The sequence below is a fragment of the Aplysia californica genome, unplaced genomic scaffold (assembly GCF_000002075.1).
Source record: "Aplysia californica isolate F4 #8 unplaced genomic scaffold, AplCal3.0 scaffold00031, whole genome shotgun sequence".
Classification (NCBI taxonomy): Eukaryota; Metazoa; Mollusca; class Gastropoda; order Aplysiida; family Aplysiidae; genus Aplysia; species Aplysia californica.
Genome location: NW_004797301.1, coordinates 2,162,082 through 2,177,332, shown reverse-complemented (window position 1 = coordinate 2,177,332; position 15,251 = coordinate 2,162,082). Strand labels below are relative to the sequence as shown.

At 40.4% G+C, this 15,251-nt stretch overlaps 1 protein-coding gene across 1 annotated transcript in view; it reads right to left on the bottom strand.

The window, feature by feature from the left end:
- Positions 1-15,251, bottom strand: part of LOC101858160 (glutathione hydrolase-like YwrD proenzyme) — a 22,082-nt gene that overhangs the window by 4,060 nt on the left and 2,771 nt on the right. The window contains exons 2-11 of the mRNA XM_005091529.3: positions 14,032-14,150; positions 13,226-13,379; positions 12,447-12,600; positions 11,142-11,232; positions 9,730-9,845; positions 8,264-8,504; positions 6,003-6,174; positions 5,097-5,268; positions 3,746-3,854; positions 1,118-1,265 (exon numbers count right to left, since the gene is read on the bottom strand). Of these exons, the coding sequence (XP_005091586.1) occupies positions 1,118-1,265; positions 3,746-3,854; positions 5,097-5,268; positions 6,003-6,174; positions 8,264-8,504; positions 9,730-9,845; positions 11,142-11,232; positions 12,447-12,600; positions 13,226-13,379; positions 14,032-14,131 (1,457 nt within the window). The 5' untranslated portion in view covers positions 14,132-14,150. The remainder of the gene's footprint in view (positions 1-1,117; positions 1,266-3,745; positions 3,855-5,096; positions 5,269-6,002; positions 6,175-8,263; positions 8,505-9,729; positions 9,846-11,141; positions 11,233-12,446; positions 12,601-13,225; positions 13,380-14,031; positions 14,151-15,251) is intronic.

Sequence of the window (15,251 nt, the reverse complement as noted above, 5' to 3'; positions counted from 1 at the left end):
TTAAACTCTGCCATGGTCCACTCTCTACCACAACTTCACCTAGGCCTAACTCTGCCGAATATATAATATATATACATGTATACATATATGTGTGTGTGTGTGTGTGTGTGTGTGTGTATGTGTGCGTGCGCGTGTGTGAGTGTGAGTGTGTGTGTGTGTGAGTGTGTGTGTGTGTGTGTGTGTGCGCGTGTGTGAGTGTGTGTGTGTGTGTGCACCTGTGTGTGTCACGACGCAGTGGAATCAGACGCTTGTCAATTTTTGGGCAAGTGGAGTTATTGGTATCATCTGAAAGCTTATTCATTTGCCTTGTTTTCCAGGCAATCTAACTAGAATAGGAGTTGTGATATCTACAACTGAAAAGGGTGTGGTGGCCTGGTTTCAGTGGTAAGATTATCGAGAAAATGGAGGCCAAAGTTTGGTAACTTCAGTAGCTTGAGAGTCGATGAAAACTGAAAATGTATTTTGTGCCTTTAATCAATGATTTTAATAAAAGTTTTCATGGTAATGTGTTCTTATATAGACATAAAAAGTGACGAGCCAAAAAGCAATTATTAGATAAAAATTGTCAAACTGGCGTAAAAAATGCCTGTTTCTTTGATTCCATTATTTTTTACAAGCGCCTGATTTCAATTTCACCACGATGCCCCACAAATAAAATAAATGTGAGCCATCGTAGTGAAATCAGGCGCTCGTCAAAATAATGAAATCAAAGAAATCAACATTTTTTTGGCCGATGGGCAATTTTTTCCTATTTTTCTTATTCTGGCTCAACACCTTTTATGCCTATTTAAAGACACATTTTTGTGTGGATTTTACTGAAAAACTTTGATTAAAGGCACAAAAAATATAAATTTTCAGTTTCCAAGGACTCTCAGGCTATGAAAAATAGCAAACTTTGGCGGCCATTTTCTCGAAAATCTTACCCCTGAAACCAGGCGACCCTGACCTCCTTCAACCGCAAATATCTCGACTTCCATTCCACACAGAGATGGATATTTCTTTCACCACAAGGAAGGTAAAAGAACAGGTTTAAAGATGATACCAAAAACCCCCTCCCTATGCACAAAAATTGACGAGTGCCTGATTCCACCACACCAATTATTGCAGTGTCCCTTACTGTACGTTGGGAGCACCCAGTGAGATCCGCGGCACGTCCAGCGCCCCCTGGGGGCTGCGTCCAAACAGCAGCATGTTCAACAGCACCTGCACGTGGCCTTGGGGCTGCATGTAGCCGCCCATCACACCGTAGCTCATAAGCAGGTCGCCTGTTTAACAGAAGTTGAACCAGTAGAACCAGTTGAACAAAAATCACATCGAAACTGGTCAGTTCTTATAATATAATAATAATAATAATGAAGTGCATTTTTATGGCCCTTACCCAACCCTGTGCACACAGCTCCTGAGCGCTTTGTGTCAATTAAAATACAAAACAACGACACACACAATTAAACACCCTTACTCACACATGCACCAGCACATGCACCAACACGTGCATGCACATACACACACACATGCACGCGCACACACACACACACGCACGAGCACACACACACACATGCACGCGCGCACACACACACACACACACAAACACACACACACACACACACACATATATATATATACATCCTTATGAATGAGCAATGCAAAAGCATAATATTGTAATATACACAATGCGATCCCTAGGTAAACGAAAATACATAGAATAGATACATAGTCTTTACATAATAATTTACATAATGTTGTACCGAAAATGAAACTACTGTGTTAGAAAAGATTTAATTGAATGTGTGTTTACACATTATGTCTCAGAGATTGCTGAAGAGAGTTCCAAAGTGACGGCGCAAGATGGTCGAAAGATCTTTCAGCTAATTTTATACCTTCTCTCCTGGGAACACTTAAACGAAACTGATCACCTGATCTCAGCAATCTGGATGGAACATAAATCTGAATTATATCACTAAGCTATGAGGGAGGCTTTGTTATTGACACACTTGTTGCAAAATATTGCAATTTTTTACTGTATTCTGACTGACATAGGGAGCCAATGCAATATTCTTAAGATGGGGAGTAATGTGTTCCCTTTTCTTTCTTCTACGTACAAGCCTTGTAACTAAATTCTTAAAACACTGTAATTTGTGAAGTGTGGTGTTAGGTAAGATGGCTAGTAGACCATAGCAGTAGTAGATACGGATAAACAGGAAAAATGACACCAGAGTTTTCAATAAGCATCCATTCAAAAACATGGACATAATATTCCCAATTCAATGCAATTCACAAAATAAGAGGGTACATAAATTATAATTGACAGGATGTTCCAACATTGACAATTTCAAATAAAGCTACACTTCCTTTTAAATTAAAATACAGTTTTTCATTTTCAGTACAAATGTGATTTACATCAATGGGTATATGACTTTTCTTTTGGTTACATAAAAGAATCTTGGTTTTATTCTTATTAAGTTGGAACTTAGTACCAATCATCTACAGTCAAACCTGTGTAAGACGGCCACCCATTGTCAAGGAGAAAAGTGGCCATATAAGACAGGTGGCCGTCTTAGGCAGGACTAATCAAGAAGAAGAAAACAACCATTCCCATCTGAGGTCCCAATCGAAAGTAGCCGCATTGTTGCTGTTTTTGTTGTTGGTGGTGGTAGTTTGTATTTTGTTTGTAATTTTTATTTTGTGGCTGATTTTGCACAAGGGTGACAATAAAACGAAATGTATCAGACGAGGAAGACCGAGTGCCATGTTAAAACACATGGGTCGCCACCACTCGGAGAACGAGCGATGCTTTGTCACAAGTTCATGTTGATGTCCTTTGTTACTTTGTTACAGACTGGGTAAACAGTGACCACTCATCTCACTTACGATTGTGTATGGAGTTCTGGGCGGGGCTTATGGGTTTTGAGGGATCACACGCTCACCTCACCAGCAGCTGAAAATTGGTAGCTATTGGTCAACAGTGGGAGGGGCCTACGCAACATGATCCGTTGGAGGGACTACCTAACAACAACGACAGGTGATTGAATTATGACAGCTCGCCCACAACACCAGGGCCAGTGCACAATTTATGACAAAACGTAATGGAGTCACTAAGGTGGCCGTCTAAGACAGGTGTTATTGCTCAGTGTGATAGGGGTTGTGTGGCCGTCTTATAGAGGTGACCGTCAGGGCAGGTTTGACTGTAGTTCTTGACATCATCAATACATAAACTGATTGCGTCAGTCAATTCTTTATTTAATATCTGATGGTGGAACAGATTTGTACAACTGTGAGGAAGTTGTCCAAGAAAACTGTTCTTGGTCTACCTCTGCTTCTGTTGCCTTTTTCCAGGGACAGCAAGGTGTTCAAGGCATTTATGTCTATTCAAGTGTCCCAGAAAGTGCACTTGTGTTTTCCCGATTATTCTTATCATGCGAGCTTCTTTCAGCGCTACCTAATTTTACTTCTTTCCCATTCATGAAAGTCTCAACAGTCTCTGAATAAACCAGCAGTTATTATCATCACCATCTTTCTTCCTATTTTTCACTCCTTCATATCTTCCACATGTATCCACAAACTGTGGTTGGTAGGTGGGTGTTCTGCTCCTTCTTTCCTGTCAAACGACTGTCTTACTTATCTGTCCTCCTTCTTTTCTATGAATGTTACTCACTAAAAACACCTCAAATCTTCGGCACTTAAAAGACCTAATTGTGTTGTAAGTGCTGTAAAACTCCTACTAAAACTAATAAAACCTAAAACTGACCTGTGTCGGCTGAAGTGACCATGGCCGGGATGATCGTGTGATATGGCCGCTTTCCAGGGGCTATCACATTCTTGTTGTTTGGGTCCAAAGAAAAACCAAATCCCCGATTCTGAAAAGAAAGAGGGAAAAAAATCCTTTTTTATAAACAACTCTAAAGTCAATATAAAAATTACGGAAAATGTTTTTCAGTAAAAGAGACCTGACTATGATCCCATCAAAAGAGTACCATACATTTCGGGGATTCCCTTTCACTTTTTATCTGTGCAGTTTTGAACCTATGCTGAACGGCAGACCTTTACATTTTCCAAAAGTGGAAAAGGAAACCCAACGGCTCAATCCCAAAGTATCTTGTAATGCCTTGTAAATAATCTAATAGTTTTGGAAGAGGCTTAACATATAAATTGTCTAATAGTGTTTGGGAAAGAGGGGTTAAAACTTATATTACATAACAGTGTTGGGGGAGGGGAGGGGGAGAGACTTAGAAAATACATTATCTATTGCGATGGCTGAGGCTTAAAACATATATATCTAATTGGGTTTGGAGGCGTATGCTTGAAAAATAAATAGATAAATATTTAATAATGTTTAGGGGGGGGGGGGGCCTTAAGATATAAATTGGTTGCTTTTAAGCACAAGGGGGCTATCCCGAAAAATGGCTGTTTTGAGATAATTGAAGGTAAAGTTTTTACCCCTTCTTCAGTTTCTTTAAAAGACAGCGTTTTCTCCATAACAAAACAAATATATACACCAATGAAACCAAGCTTCTCCTATAGGTAGGGCAATGCCCACTTTTGGAGTAGGTCAAGATTTCTGGAAACCCCCGAAATCTATGTTAGCCCACTTGCCCTTAAAGGCGACCAATTATCCCATAATGTAGGGATGAACAAATGGGCCTTGGGAAAGACAGGCACAGTAGTTTTCAAACATACGACTACGACAAAACGAAATGACAATATCAACCACCTACAGAGAAAGAAACAGACCACGATCTTCCGCCTACGAACAGAACATATACAGCTCAACTACCACTTGAACAGAATAAAACCAGAACTTCCCCCAATGTGTCCTTAGTGTGACTATGCATATGAGACAGTGGAACATCACCTTTTTCACTGTACAGCCCTAAATGACATCAGAGCTACACTTCTCTCTCCGAGACCTAAAATTGACAACACACTCAACGGAACATTACAACAACAGCAGCAAACCTGCACTTATCACTACATGGCATTGGACAGAAGGGCGAGAGCCCAGATGTTGCTGGATCGATAACAACAACAACAACAAAATAGGGGAACAGTGTTGGATGGCGCAGGGTGAGAGTCGAAAAACATTTCCCTGCACTGCCTACCTGCAGACTGAAGCCGCATCCCTCCGGGACAAGCCCGGATCCGAACCCCCAGAAGACGCTGTTGATGAAGGAGCAGGCGTTGCCCCACCTGTCCGAGGTCGTGAAGTAGACCGTGTCGCTGGTCAATGGGAGGTCAAGGCCACTGGTGCTCAGCGAGGACGACGGAATACGTCTGAGGGGATGGAGAAAAAAGTTTTATGGCCCCATTGACACACCTGAGGTCATTTAGCAGACATGTTAAAGATTGTAGAATAAAAGTTGTAAGCTCAAATAATTGCTTGTGCACGTGAGGCACTTTCTAACTCATCATTCTGTCTGTCTATCTGTCTGTCTATCTGTCTGTCTTACTTTTTCCTGCTCAAAATAACACTCATACTCTCTCTTAAGAACTGTCACCATAAACAGAGCAGTGTTACAGAAACTCCTGCAATCAGTTTCCAAATTCCTGACAGTAATCAAAAAGTTTTTTGTTTTTTTTAATGTTCTTTTTTTTTTTTAAGTCAGTCAGTAAATCTGGTTCGATCCTAAATATTTTACTTTTTTGCTCAGTCAATAAATCTGGTTTGATCCTAAATATTTTAATTATTTGCTCAGTCAATAAATCTGGTTTGATCCTAAATATTTTAATTATTTGCTCAAGTCTATAAATCTGGTCTGATCATAAACATTTTACTTTTTTGCTCAAATCTATATAATATATTTCACATTGTTTAGGAGGCGGGCTGCTTGAACCCAGCCTGTCAGGACTAACTCGGGCAATGTGGGGTACAGCCTCTGATCAGACAGACAGTGACACTTGATGATATAATCCTCAAAAACAAGATTTAAACTCAGACCTTCTGGCCACTACAGTGCAGAGCTAGCCTATCACACCACGCACAGACATTGGTGATCTGGTGAACTTACGCGTCAGGTTTGATCAGCGCCCGGCGTTTCGCCGCGTACTCTTTGGACAACAGCTGTTCTATGGGGATGTCTGCATGTGCGGGATCGGCGCAGTACACCAGCGTGTCGGCAAACGCCAGTCGCAGGCTCTCCGTCACGTGGTGGAGGTACTGGCCAGAGTTGTGGCCCATGCCTTAGTCGAAGAAATAAAAAAAACTACATGTAGAGTGTATTTTAGAACATGAGAGAGATTATAAAGCTCACTTGGAATGAGCTTGGAAGGATGGCCCGGGACAGAGATAAATGGAAGGAGTTTGTTTGTGGCCTATACCCTGCCAGGGGTGAAAGGCATAGATGGATGACTTTAGAACGATAATTATGGTTAACGTTTCATGGCAGGATTTACCAATTATTCTCGCACTGTAAAAAAGCTGGTCCGGCACTGAGGAAACCCTGATGTACAACGGTGATAAGAGTAAATTGTGAAGCGTGCTGACAAAATAAGTTATTTCTCCGATTTGAGCTCTATGGAAATAGATATACATCACGCTTATAGGTGAAGTTTTTACAATTTATAAGTATGAAATAAAAAAAACATGCTATACTTAAAGAATATGCTATCAATAGAAATTCTACAGATTTAACCCTAAGGTCAATTTTTTTGGACAATATCTCCATTTGTAGATAACGAGAAGTGACTCATTTTGTCATCACACCTCACAATTAATTCACAAAAACAGTAAAGGTTTTATTTATGTCAAATGGGGCCTGGCCTGCTTGAACTGACTCACTCAACACAAAAAACTGCAACAACAACAAATTTCCAAATAATGGGCAACATTAATTGTTCCGCAAAAGTGTAAAAGTATGACTGACTCACTTTTCAAATCAAATTCTTCCAGAGAGTTGAAAGTCAGTTCCAACATTTTACAACTATGTAATTACAGTGGAATACTGTTATAACGAGAGAGACGGGACCGGTGCCAAAAGTCCGTTATAGCAGGATTCTCGTTATAAGGGATCCAGTAATAAATTCAAGGGAAATCGTAAAGTAGGCCTAATCTATGAGTTTGTGGTTCTGTTTATTTCTTTTAGTTATCTCCCCTGACGATGATTTGGCTCAACATGACCTTTATTAGTCTTACTTGATCAAAAGTCGAATCAGGTTCCTTTCTCTAACGCTAGCGATGTTGACGATCAGAAAGAAAGTTTTCTAGGCTAACTCACCCGCTGTGTTGTACCCCACCCCACCACACCCTGTGGTGCGTTCCGTCTGCTTGTGCACAAAGGGAACATACCACACCCCGCCCACATCACACATTCGCTCCGTCCATCACAGTACAGCATTGTGACCTCTCCATCCCCGCATCGGAGAAATGAGAGGCATGGTAGGCCTAGATAATCAAGCCTAGGCTGACCTATCACACGATGTGTTCTGCTTGTCTGTGCATGCCACACCCTCCCCACTCATTCTCTCCAGCCTTCGTTGTTGACACACGTGGGCCCTCCCATTCTTTGTTTCGCAAGATAACCAACAACTTTCTCAACTGGCAAGGTTTTACATGAATAAATGGCCTATGCACTGTGCACAGCAGCAGCTATATTCCGCTATAACTGACTTGCGTGTTTGTCTGATTGCGTTATAGCAGTATTTTATTTACAAAGATAAAGAAGGGAAAAAACTGGGATTTTAGAATTGTGTCTTTATAACAGACTTCTCATTATTTCAGGACTCATTATAAGTGGATTCCACTGTAGTACTTAACAGTGTTTTTGATCAATTAATAATGTATGATCAGTTCCAAATAAAGGGAGAGAAAATATGAACGACCTGCTGTTTAAATCAGGGCTATCCAGAAAGCTAACAGTTTTAGCATTTAGCAACTCTCTAATTAGCAAGTACAGGCATCGATTTATTAGTTGACTGTGCATGATTAATTCCACCTAGAAGGAGAAAATAAAACTGTTCAACAAATGCAAGAGTTCACCCGACTTGTTTTACAAACATTCCAACAGAATATTGAACTAAAGTAGTAGTTCTTGCCAACCTGGGTTATATCACTAACTAGAGGATGATTTGGTAATTTTGATAGGCAATGGAGATCACCCTTGTAGTGACAGGTACCATTCAATGCCACGCTTGCAAATACTTTTAAGTGGGCGGTATGAAAATTTTTGTTTTATAAAGGTGCCAAAAGTGGGCGTTGGCTATAAATAAAGAAGTTTACAAGCACTGTTTCGGGCAGTCCACAAACAGAAAAGTGTTCCGTCCAGCGACTCACTTTTCAAGTCAAAACCTTCCAGAATGTTGAGAGCGATGAGCGCCGTGATTCCTTGACCGTTGGGCGGCAGCTCCCACACCCGCACCCCGCGGTGGTCCACGCAAATGGGCTCGGCCGGCGTCGATGTGTGGGAGGACAAGTCCGACTCCGTCAACAAACCGCCGTGTTGTTGGACCACTGCCGAGATCACTTGGGCGATCCGACCCTCGTAAAATCCTTTCTTGCCGTGAGTGGCCAACTCCTGACCAGATAAAAGTCAACGTCAACTCAGAAAGTCTAATAACAGATAATAATAGATAGTATTTGTATAGCGCAAATCCCACTCAACAGCAAGATCTAAGCACTTCACAATCTATGCTATAACCCCAGCAGACCTGAGAGAATTCTGAAACCTCAACTTCCTGGGAAGCATACAGTGCAAGAGGCCATTTATAGGTGCTAAAACACTAACATGCTGACAAGATCTTTTGCTGTCTATGGCCGGGTACCCATTCCCACCTGGGTGAAGTGAGGAAAATTAGTGTAAAGTGCCTTTCCCAAGGACACAACGTCGGGCCCGCGGCTCAAACCCCCGAACCTGCTACCTCATGATTACGAGTCCGGTTGCTTAACCCCTAGACCACCGAAGTCTCTCAAGAAATTTAAACTACAGTTCTCATTTTGCATAATTTTCATTAACTTCTTATCAAGAGATGAAAACAAAATATTTTGCAATTGTTTTCAAGAGTGGACATACATTTATAAAGCAGGTATCCAGGCCATCGTTTCCATAGAAACAATTCCATCACCGTCATAACACAAAGGGCATTTGTTTTTAAAGACAGAGAAATAACGTAACTCTTTATCTCGGAGGGGGGTAAACCCACTATGCTGGGGCCCTTTTTTTGTACTAAATTTAAAAATGACAAAAACATCACTAAATTGGTCATTAAATCAAAACAAGTGAACCTATAAATTGACAGTTCGTCATCTAATGAATGAAATCCCGATGAAAGAAACCTTTTCTCGGCAATTGCCAAAAAGCTTTTTGATGTCGAAGTCGTTGTAAAGGAATGTGCCTGAGCCGCTGTCAGCAGCTCACTGGCACAGCGGTTCCAACCGTGAGCCGCTGCGAGAAGCTTGCCGGAGATAAAAAGTTAAGAAACTACTTTTTTAAGACAAAAAAATGACTTACGGAATTGTGACCTTTGACTTTTCTGAAGCAGTCAAAGTTTCTCTTTATTTATTTATTTGAGTAAAGAGAAGCAGTTGGACGTCAAAAAAAAAATTCTCCAAATTTCTAGTGACAGTAACAACAAACAGGTGAGACATAATATGTTTTTGCTCCTTTCCTTACTTGGAGGAAATATGAGCATTTCATTTAACAACTAACAGGTTGATTCCCCTTATTCGCGTCTCGTGCACCAACCTGCCAACAAAAATGAAGTCAAACCAATAATTAGTTTGGTGAAAGCTGTGACCAGTACCTCATACGTGCGAGCGAGGTCGGGGTTCACCATAATCTGACCAGCCTTTGGTGGCTCCCCGCTCAGTAACAAAGACTTCCCGTGAAGATTTTCCTCTCTCTGAAGAACGTCAGCTCCTGTGAAAACATTATGTGTGTGGCATTATGGTGATATCACGAGTGTGTCAAAATAATGAAATCGAAGTAGCCGCCATGTATCTACCTTTTTTGTCATTTTTATTGATTTTATGGAGGAAGGCTCAATGCCTTTTATGTCCATTTAAAATCACATTCCTGCCTAGATTTTACTGAAATACATTGATCAAAGGCACACAAAAATGTAAATTAGCAATTTCCAAGGACACTCAAGCCTCGGAAGTCACCAAACTTTGATTTTCTCGTTTATTTTACCTCCGACACTAGTCAACCCCTGCCTCCTTCAATCGCAAATATCATGATTTCTATTCAAGATAGATGGGTGATGGGTATTTTTTTAAAAATTGACAAGCGCCTGATTCCACCATGTCATGATATAATATATATATATCAAACAACACTACAAAACATTGAAAGTAAAAATAGAAACATCATAAACTTTACTTTCTCTTTGAAGTTTGAGTAAAGAGAAGAACATCAACACAAAAAAGGTCATTCAGTGCAGGAAAAAAGCAAGACAGAAAGACAGCAACAAAAGATGGCAAGAAAAGAAGTAAGGCCTTCCAAAGGTGCCCTCAAACCATCTACAGTGGTTGCGTCGGTGGCCTAGTGGTTAGGCTTGGGATGCCAAATGATTTTGAAAAAAAAACCCTGAAAAGGAGCAGAGCGTCACATCTCACCTAGAACGTACTTTGTAAAATCTTTAAATGAGCAAACAAAAACATTTCTCTTACCATTCCCCTTTCCTTTGCAAATGTATGAAAAAAACGGAAAAAGCCGGAAAAACCTGAGATTTGGCATCCCTGTTAGGCTACCGGACCCATAATTGGGAGAAAGCCGGTTAGGGAGTTCGAGCGCCAACCCGGTCCAACGTTGTGTCCTTGGGAAAGACACATTACACGAATGTCCCATTTGGCTCAGTCCTTTTGGAGAAAGACGATAATCGGAGGTCCAACCTCTTAAATAACCTAATAGTGTTGATAACAGTGTTATACCTAAACAATTTTTTTCACCATCTGCCGTCACTTTGAGACAAAAACTACACAAAATGCAATTAAAAAGTTGGTGAACATTGTAGGCCTACAACATATACATATGTTCTCCATTACTGTGTACCGCTAGCCTGCTAAATCAATTAACACATTCATATAGACATGGGAAGGAGTTTTTGTTTAAGATGACCACCCCCCTCGCCCTCTCCCGCTCCCAATCCTCCATCAAGCATGTACCCTGGACGCACACAAACAAACAAACAAACAAACAAACAAACAAGCCCACCTTTTGCCCAGCCGTGGGCTGAGATTTCATAGACAGGAAAACCTTTCCTGGCCAGGTCTATGGAAGGCTGGAGGATTCGGGAGAGAGGCAGCTGAGGAAGAAACATTTCTATCAATACCTTCCCAACTTATCATAATAATAAGATAATAATAGTGGCATTGGTGGTCTAGTGGTTAGGCTCTCGGACTCGCATCTATAAGGTCTTGGGTTCGAATACTGTCAGGGGCCTCATGTTATATCCTTGGGAAAGGCACTATACACGAATTTTCCTCCTTTCACCCAGGTGAGAATGGGTACCCAGCTATAGAGAGCGAAAGATCTTGTCAGTCTGCCAGTGTTTGAGCGCTTAATCAGCTGCTTGCACTCTATTCTTCCCCGGAAGCCAAGAATATTTCTGAGTTATATGGTCTGCTGGAGTAATAATATAGTGTAAAGCACATAGAGCTTGCTGTCAAGCGGGGGTACGCATTATACAAATGCTATTTATTATTTTCATTATTATGATTATTATTATTATAATGATAATGATCGTCTGTCCTTCAATGCCTGACAAAGACCAATGCATCTGCAGAGAAAAATATTGCTTAAGAGAAGTAGAACAAATGTGGCTACAGATATTATTATAGCTTTTTAGCTTAGTTCAGTCAGAACATTAGCAGTTAGTAAAATGACATAAAATGTGGAAACATGCAGGATATCGCGTATGGCTAAAAGAGCACCTGGACATGGATGGCTGGTGCCTCCATAAACACATTATTGATGGTCACTATTGCGAACATATTCAGTTGTAGACTCATTTCTCGTTTGTATGCATGTGTGCAATGATGAGCAACTTGATCTACGGGATTTTTCTTTGATGTTTGCAGGCAACATGATGCAACAGTATGGGATTTTTAATGCAGCAACTGCTTTCTTGAAAATTTGCCAGAAAGCGGGAATAAAAAATGCTTTCAGATTTCAATGATGGAAGAGGAGATGTAAGCCCACAGTACTGTGTTGTATCCATTTTTAGTACATGCGGGCTCCTGATTTTTACTGAGATCCTGCAGATTGACCTTTAGCAATAGATTTAGAGAATAAACCTATTTATTTATTCTAGCAACAGGTCAAAGCACAAAGCCATTGACATTAGAGAGATTTAAACAAAAAAATTAAAATTGTTTTTCTATTTTCTTTTTATTATATTTTTTTAACAAATTAAAAAAAAATTCTTAAAGTATTTGTTTTACAAAAAGAAAGAAATTTCTTTTTTTAAAAAGACTTTAGGGTCAGAAAACGGAAGCAGGACGTACAAACTCCGCTCACCTCGTGGTTGCCGAAAGTCTCGACGGTATCGACCCAAGCACACGCCGCTCCCGGTACGGTCACCGAGTGCCCATGCTGTGGAGAAAATCTGTTCCCTGCCGTGAACCCGTCGGCTTGAATGGCCGCCAGCGTCGCTCGAGAGGAGGCTCTTCCACTGTATGGACCCAGGGAGGAGTGAAATGTACAAATGTGAGGCATCTTGGTGAAATCAGGCGCCCGTCAAAATAATGAAATCGGAAGATATCAGCATTTTTCTGCCGGTTTGGCAATTTTTTGAGAATTTTTATTTTTTAGTGCAACACCTTTTACTTCCATCTAAAAACAGTTATGTGTGGATTTTAGTGAACAAAGTTGACTACAAGCACCCAAAAAATGTAAATTTTCAGTTTCTAATAATTCTCAAGCTTTGGAAACACCAAATCTTGGAGGCCATTTTCTCACTAATTCTCCCGTTGAAACCAAGTGACCTCTACCTTCTTCAAAGGCAATTATCTCGACTTCTATTCAAGATTTTTATCAAAAGACAGGCAAATTAACAAGCTTTAAGATGATACCAATAACTCCACACACCCAAAAATTGACGAGTGCCTGATTCCACCACGTCGTGACACAAATGTAAATGTATGTGGGGGTTTTTTTAGCTCATATTTTTTTTAGTTAAGAGTTTCTAGGGTTTTTTTAATTTAGTAGAGGTTTTACGGCACTCGCAACTGCATAAGGTCATATGAGCGCCAAAGGGTGGATGTCAACAGAGAAGTCTTTACAGATACTGTTTATACCTCCCATTTATTCCTTTCAGAGTCTTGCTGGCTGCATCGTAGAACAAGCAAAATGCGTCACCACCGATCCCCGTGGAGGACGGTTCCAGCACACCCAGGGCAGCAGCCACAGCCACAGCAGCGTCAGCAGCGTTGCCACCTTCCTTCAAGACGTCTGAGAAAAACAACAACAGCAGCAACATAAATATATACCATTGCAAAGAATTGTGAGAAATCGAAATAATTCTTCATGATTTATTTCTTATATTTCATTGCATACATTTTGACACAAGATGTTGGGATATATTACTATACTGCCGTAAGCTGACAAAACGTCTTTTTTCATTATGGCGCCAACATTTTTATTTGCTAAATCGAAAGCCTGATTAGTAACCCTACTTGTATGAAAATATAAAATTGAAGCTATGACTAGGTTCTTTTAAATTAATTAGAATTCAAATTTAAGAATGACTCTATTTATGAATTATTACGCTGACAAAAAAAGAACAATCCTTTTTCTCGAAACTGCTCTGAAGAAAAAAAAAGCATTTTGTCAGCTTCCGGCAGTATAGATATCAATTTTTTCAATCTGCAAAAAGCCAATAAAAGAAGAGAGCAAAGCGTAATTAAATATTTTTGAAAATGGTGAATTATTTATAAAGAAATTCATCTTTTTATATCGCAAGTAAGTGGAAATCAGTGCGGCAAACTGTCACTCAAGATTTCTTCAAGAAACAGCGCAGTTCCAATATTTTATCGCATAAACATGCTACACCCCTCCAGTCCACAGCTGACATCTGATAGAAGGAGAACACAATTTGCTTCACCTAATCCAATTTGAGAGGCTAGGGCGTTGCTGCTTGCTGCACATCCATTCTGACATATCACAGCAGACCTCCTGGACTTGAACTCAAACTTCTCCTCCATTGTACCAGAATCGTCAGACCTAATCAAAAAAACAAAAACAAAACAAAACAACCAAAAAGTTGTGAGAGATTCACAAACATAAAGAGCGACAGGGACGACAACAACAAGGTGCTGAGCCGAAAACTGCATGTAGTGGGGTACATTTACTGTATGACACATATCAATGCCTTTCACCCCTGTCAGGGTATAGGCCACATACAAGCTCCTTCCATTTATCTCTGTCCTGAGCCATCCTTCCAAGCTCGTTCCAAGTGAGCTTCATTTCTCTCCTGTCCCTTTCAACGCATCTCCTCCATGTTTCCCGTGGCCTACCCCTGCCTCGTGCTCCTCGTGAGTTCCACTGCAGTAACTGACTTGTGATGTTTCCGCTGGACTGTATGACACATATACTGGGTACTATATAACATGAAACTAATAAACCAAAGCTGCGCATCAAAAAGATAATCTGAAAGTTTTTAAATAACGTTATATGTTCCCATTAAATCAGGGATGGTTGGCAGCTTAAACTGGTTTCTCGTCTCTCTGTCTCTGTCCTGCCTAACAAAACCTCTCACTCACCACCTGAGGTGCACGAGAAGTGGGAAAGAAATTTCAATTTATTTATTTATTTATTTTCGATTTTCTTGTTTTAAAGTAAAGGAGCTAGATCTATACCTTGTAATTAGGATGTCTATGGTGTAGCGTATAGGATGTTCACCATTACATGCAATAGACGTGGATTCAGTTTTCAAGTGGGGAAAGTTTATTTTCGATTTTTTAACATCGAGTAAGTCCATCTGTCTTTGATGGCACTGTATCCAATTCTACATCGAGCGAATCCTATTATACGGGTGCGAAGTATGGAGAATCAATGGACAACTGGAAAGAACAATTGAGGCCACAGAGTTGTGGTTCATAAGATGCATGCTGCGTATCCAATGGACAGCTAAAAAAAAATGAAGAAGTCTTTGTAGAAGCAAATTGCAGACGACAGCTTATGACGAATAATGACAGGCAAATTTCATTGGAAACACAATGCGGAAAGAAGCATCGGAGAATATTGTGATAACAGGCTAGTTTGATGGAAAGAGGGGCAGAGGCAGACAGAGAGAAAAGATACTGGACAAGTTGACAAACCATT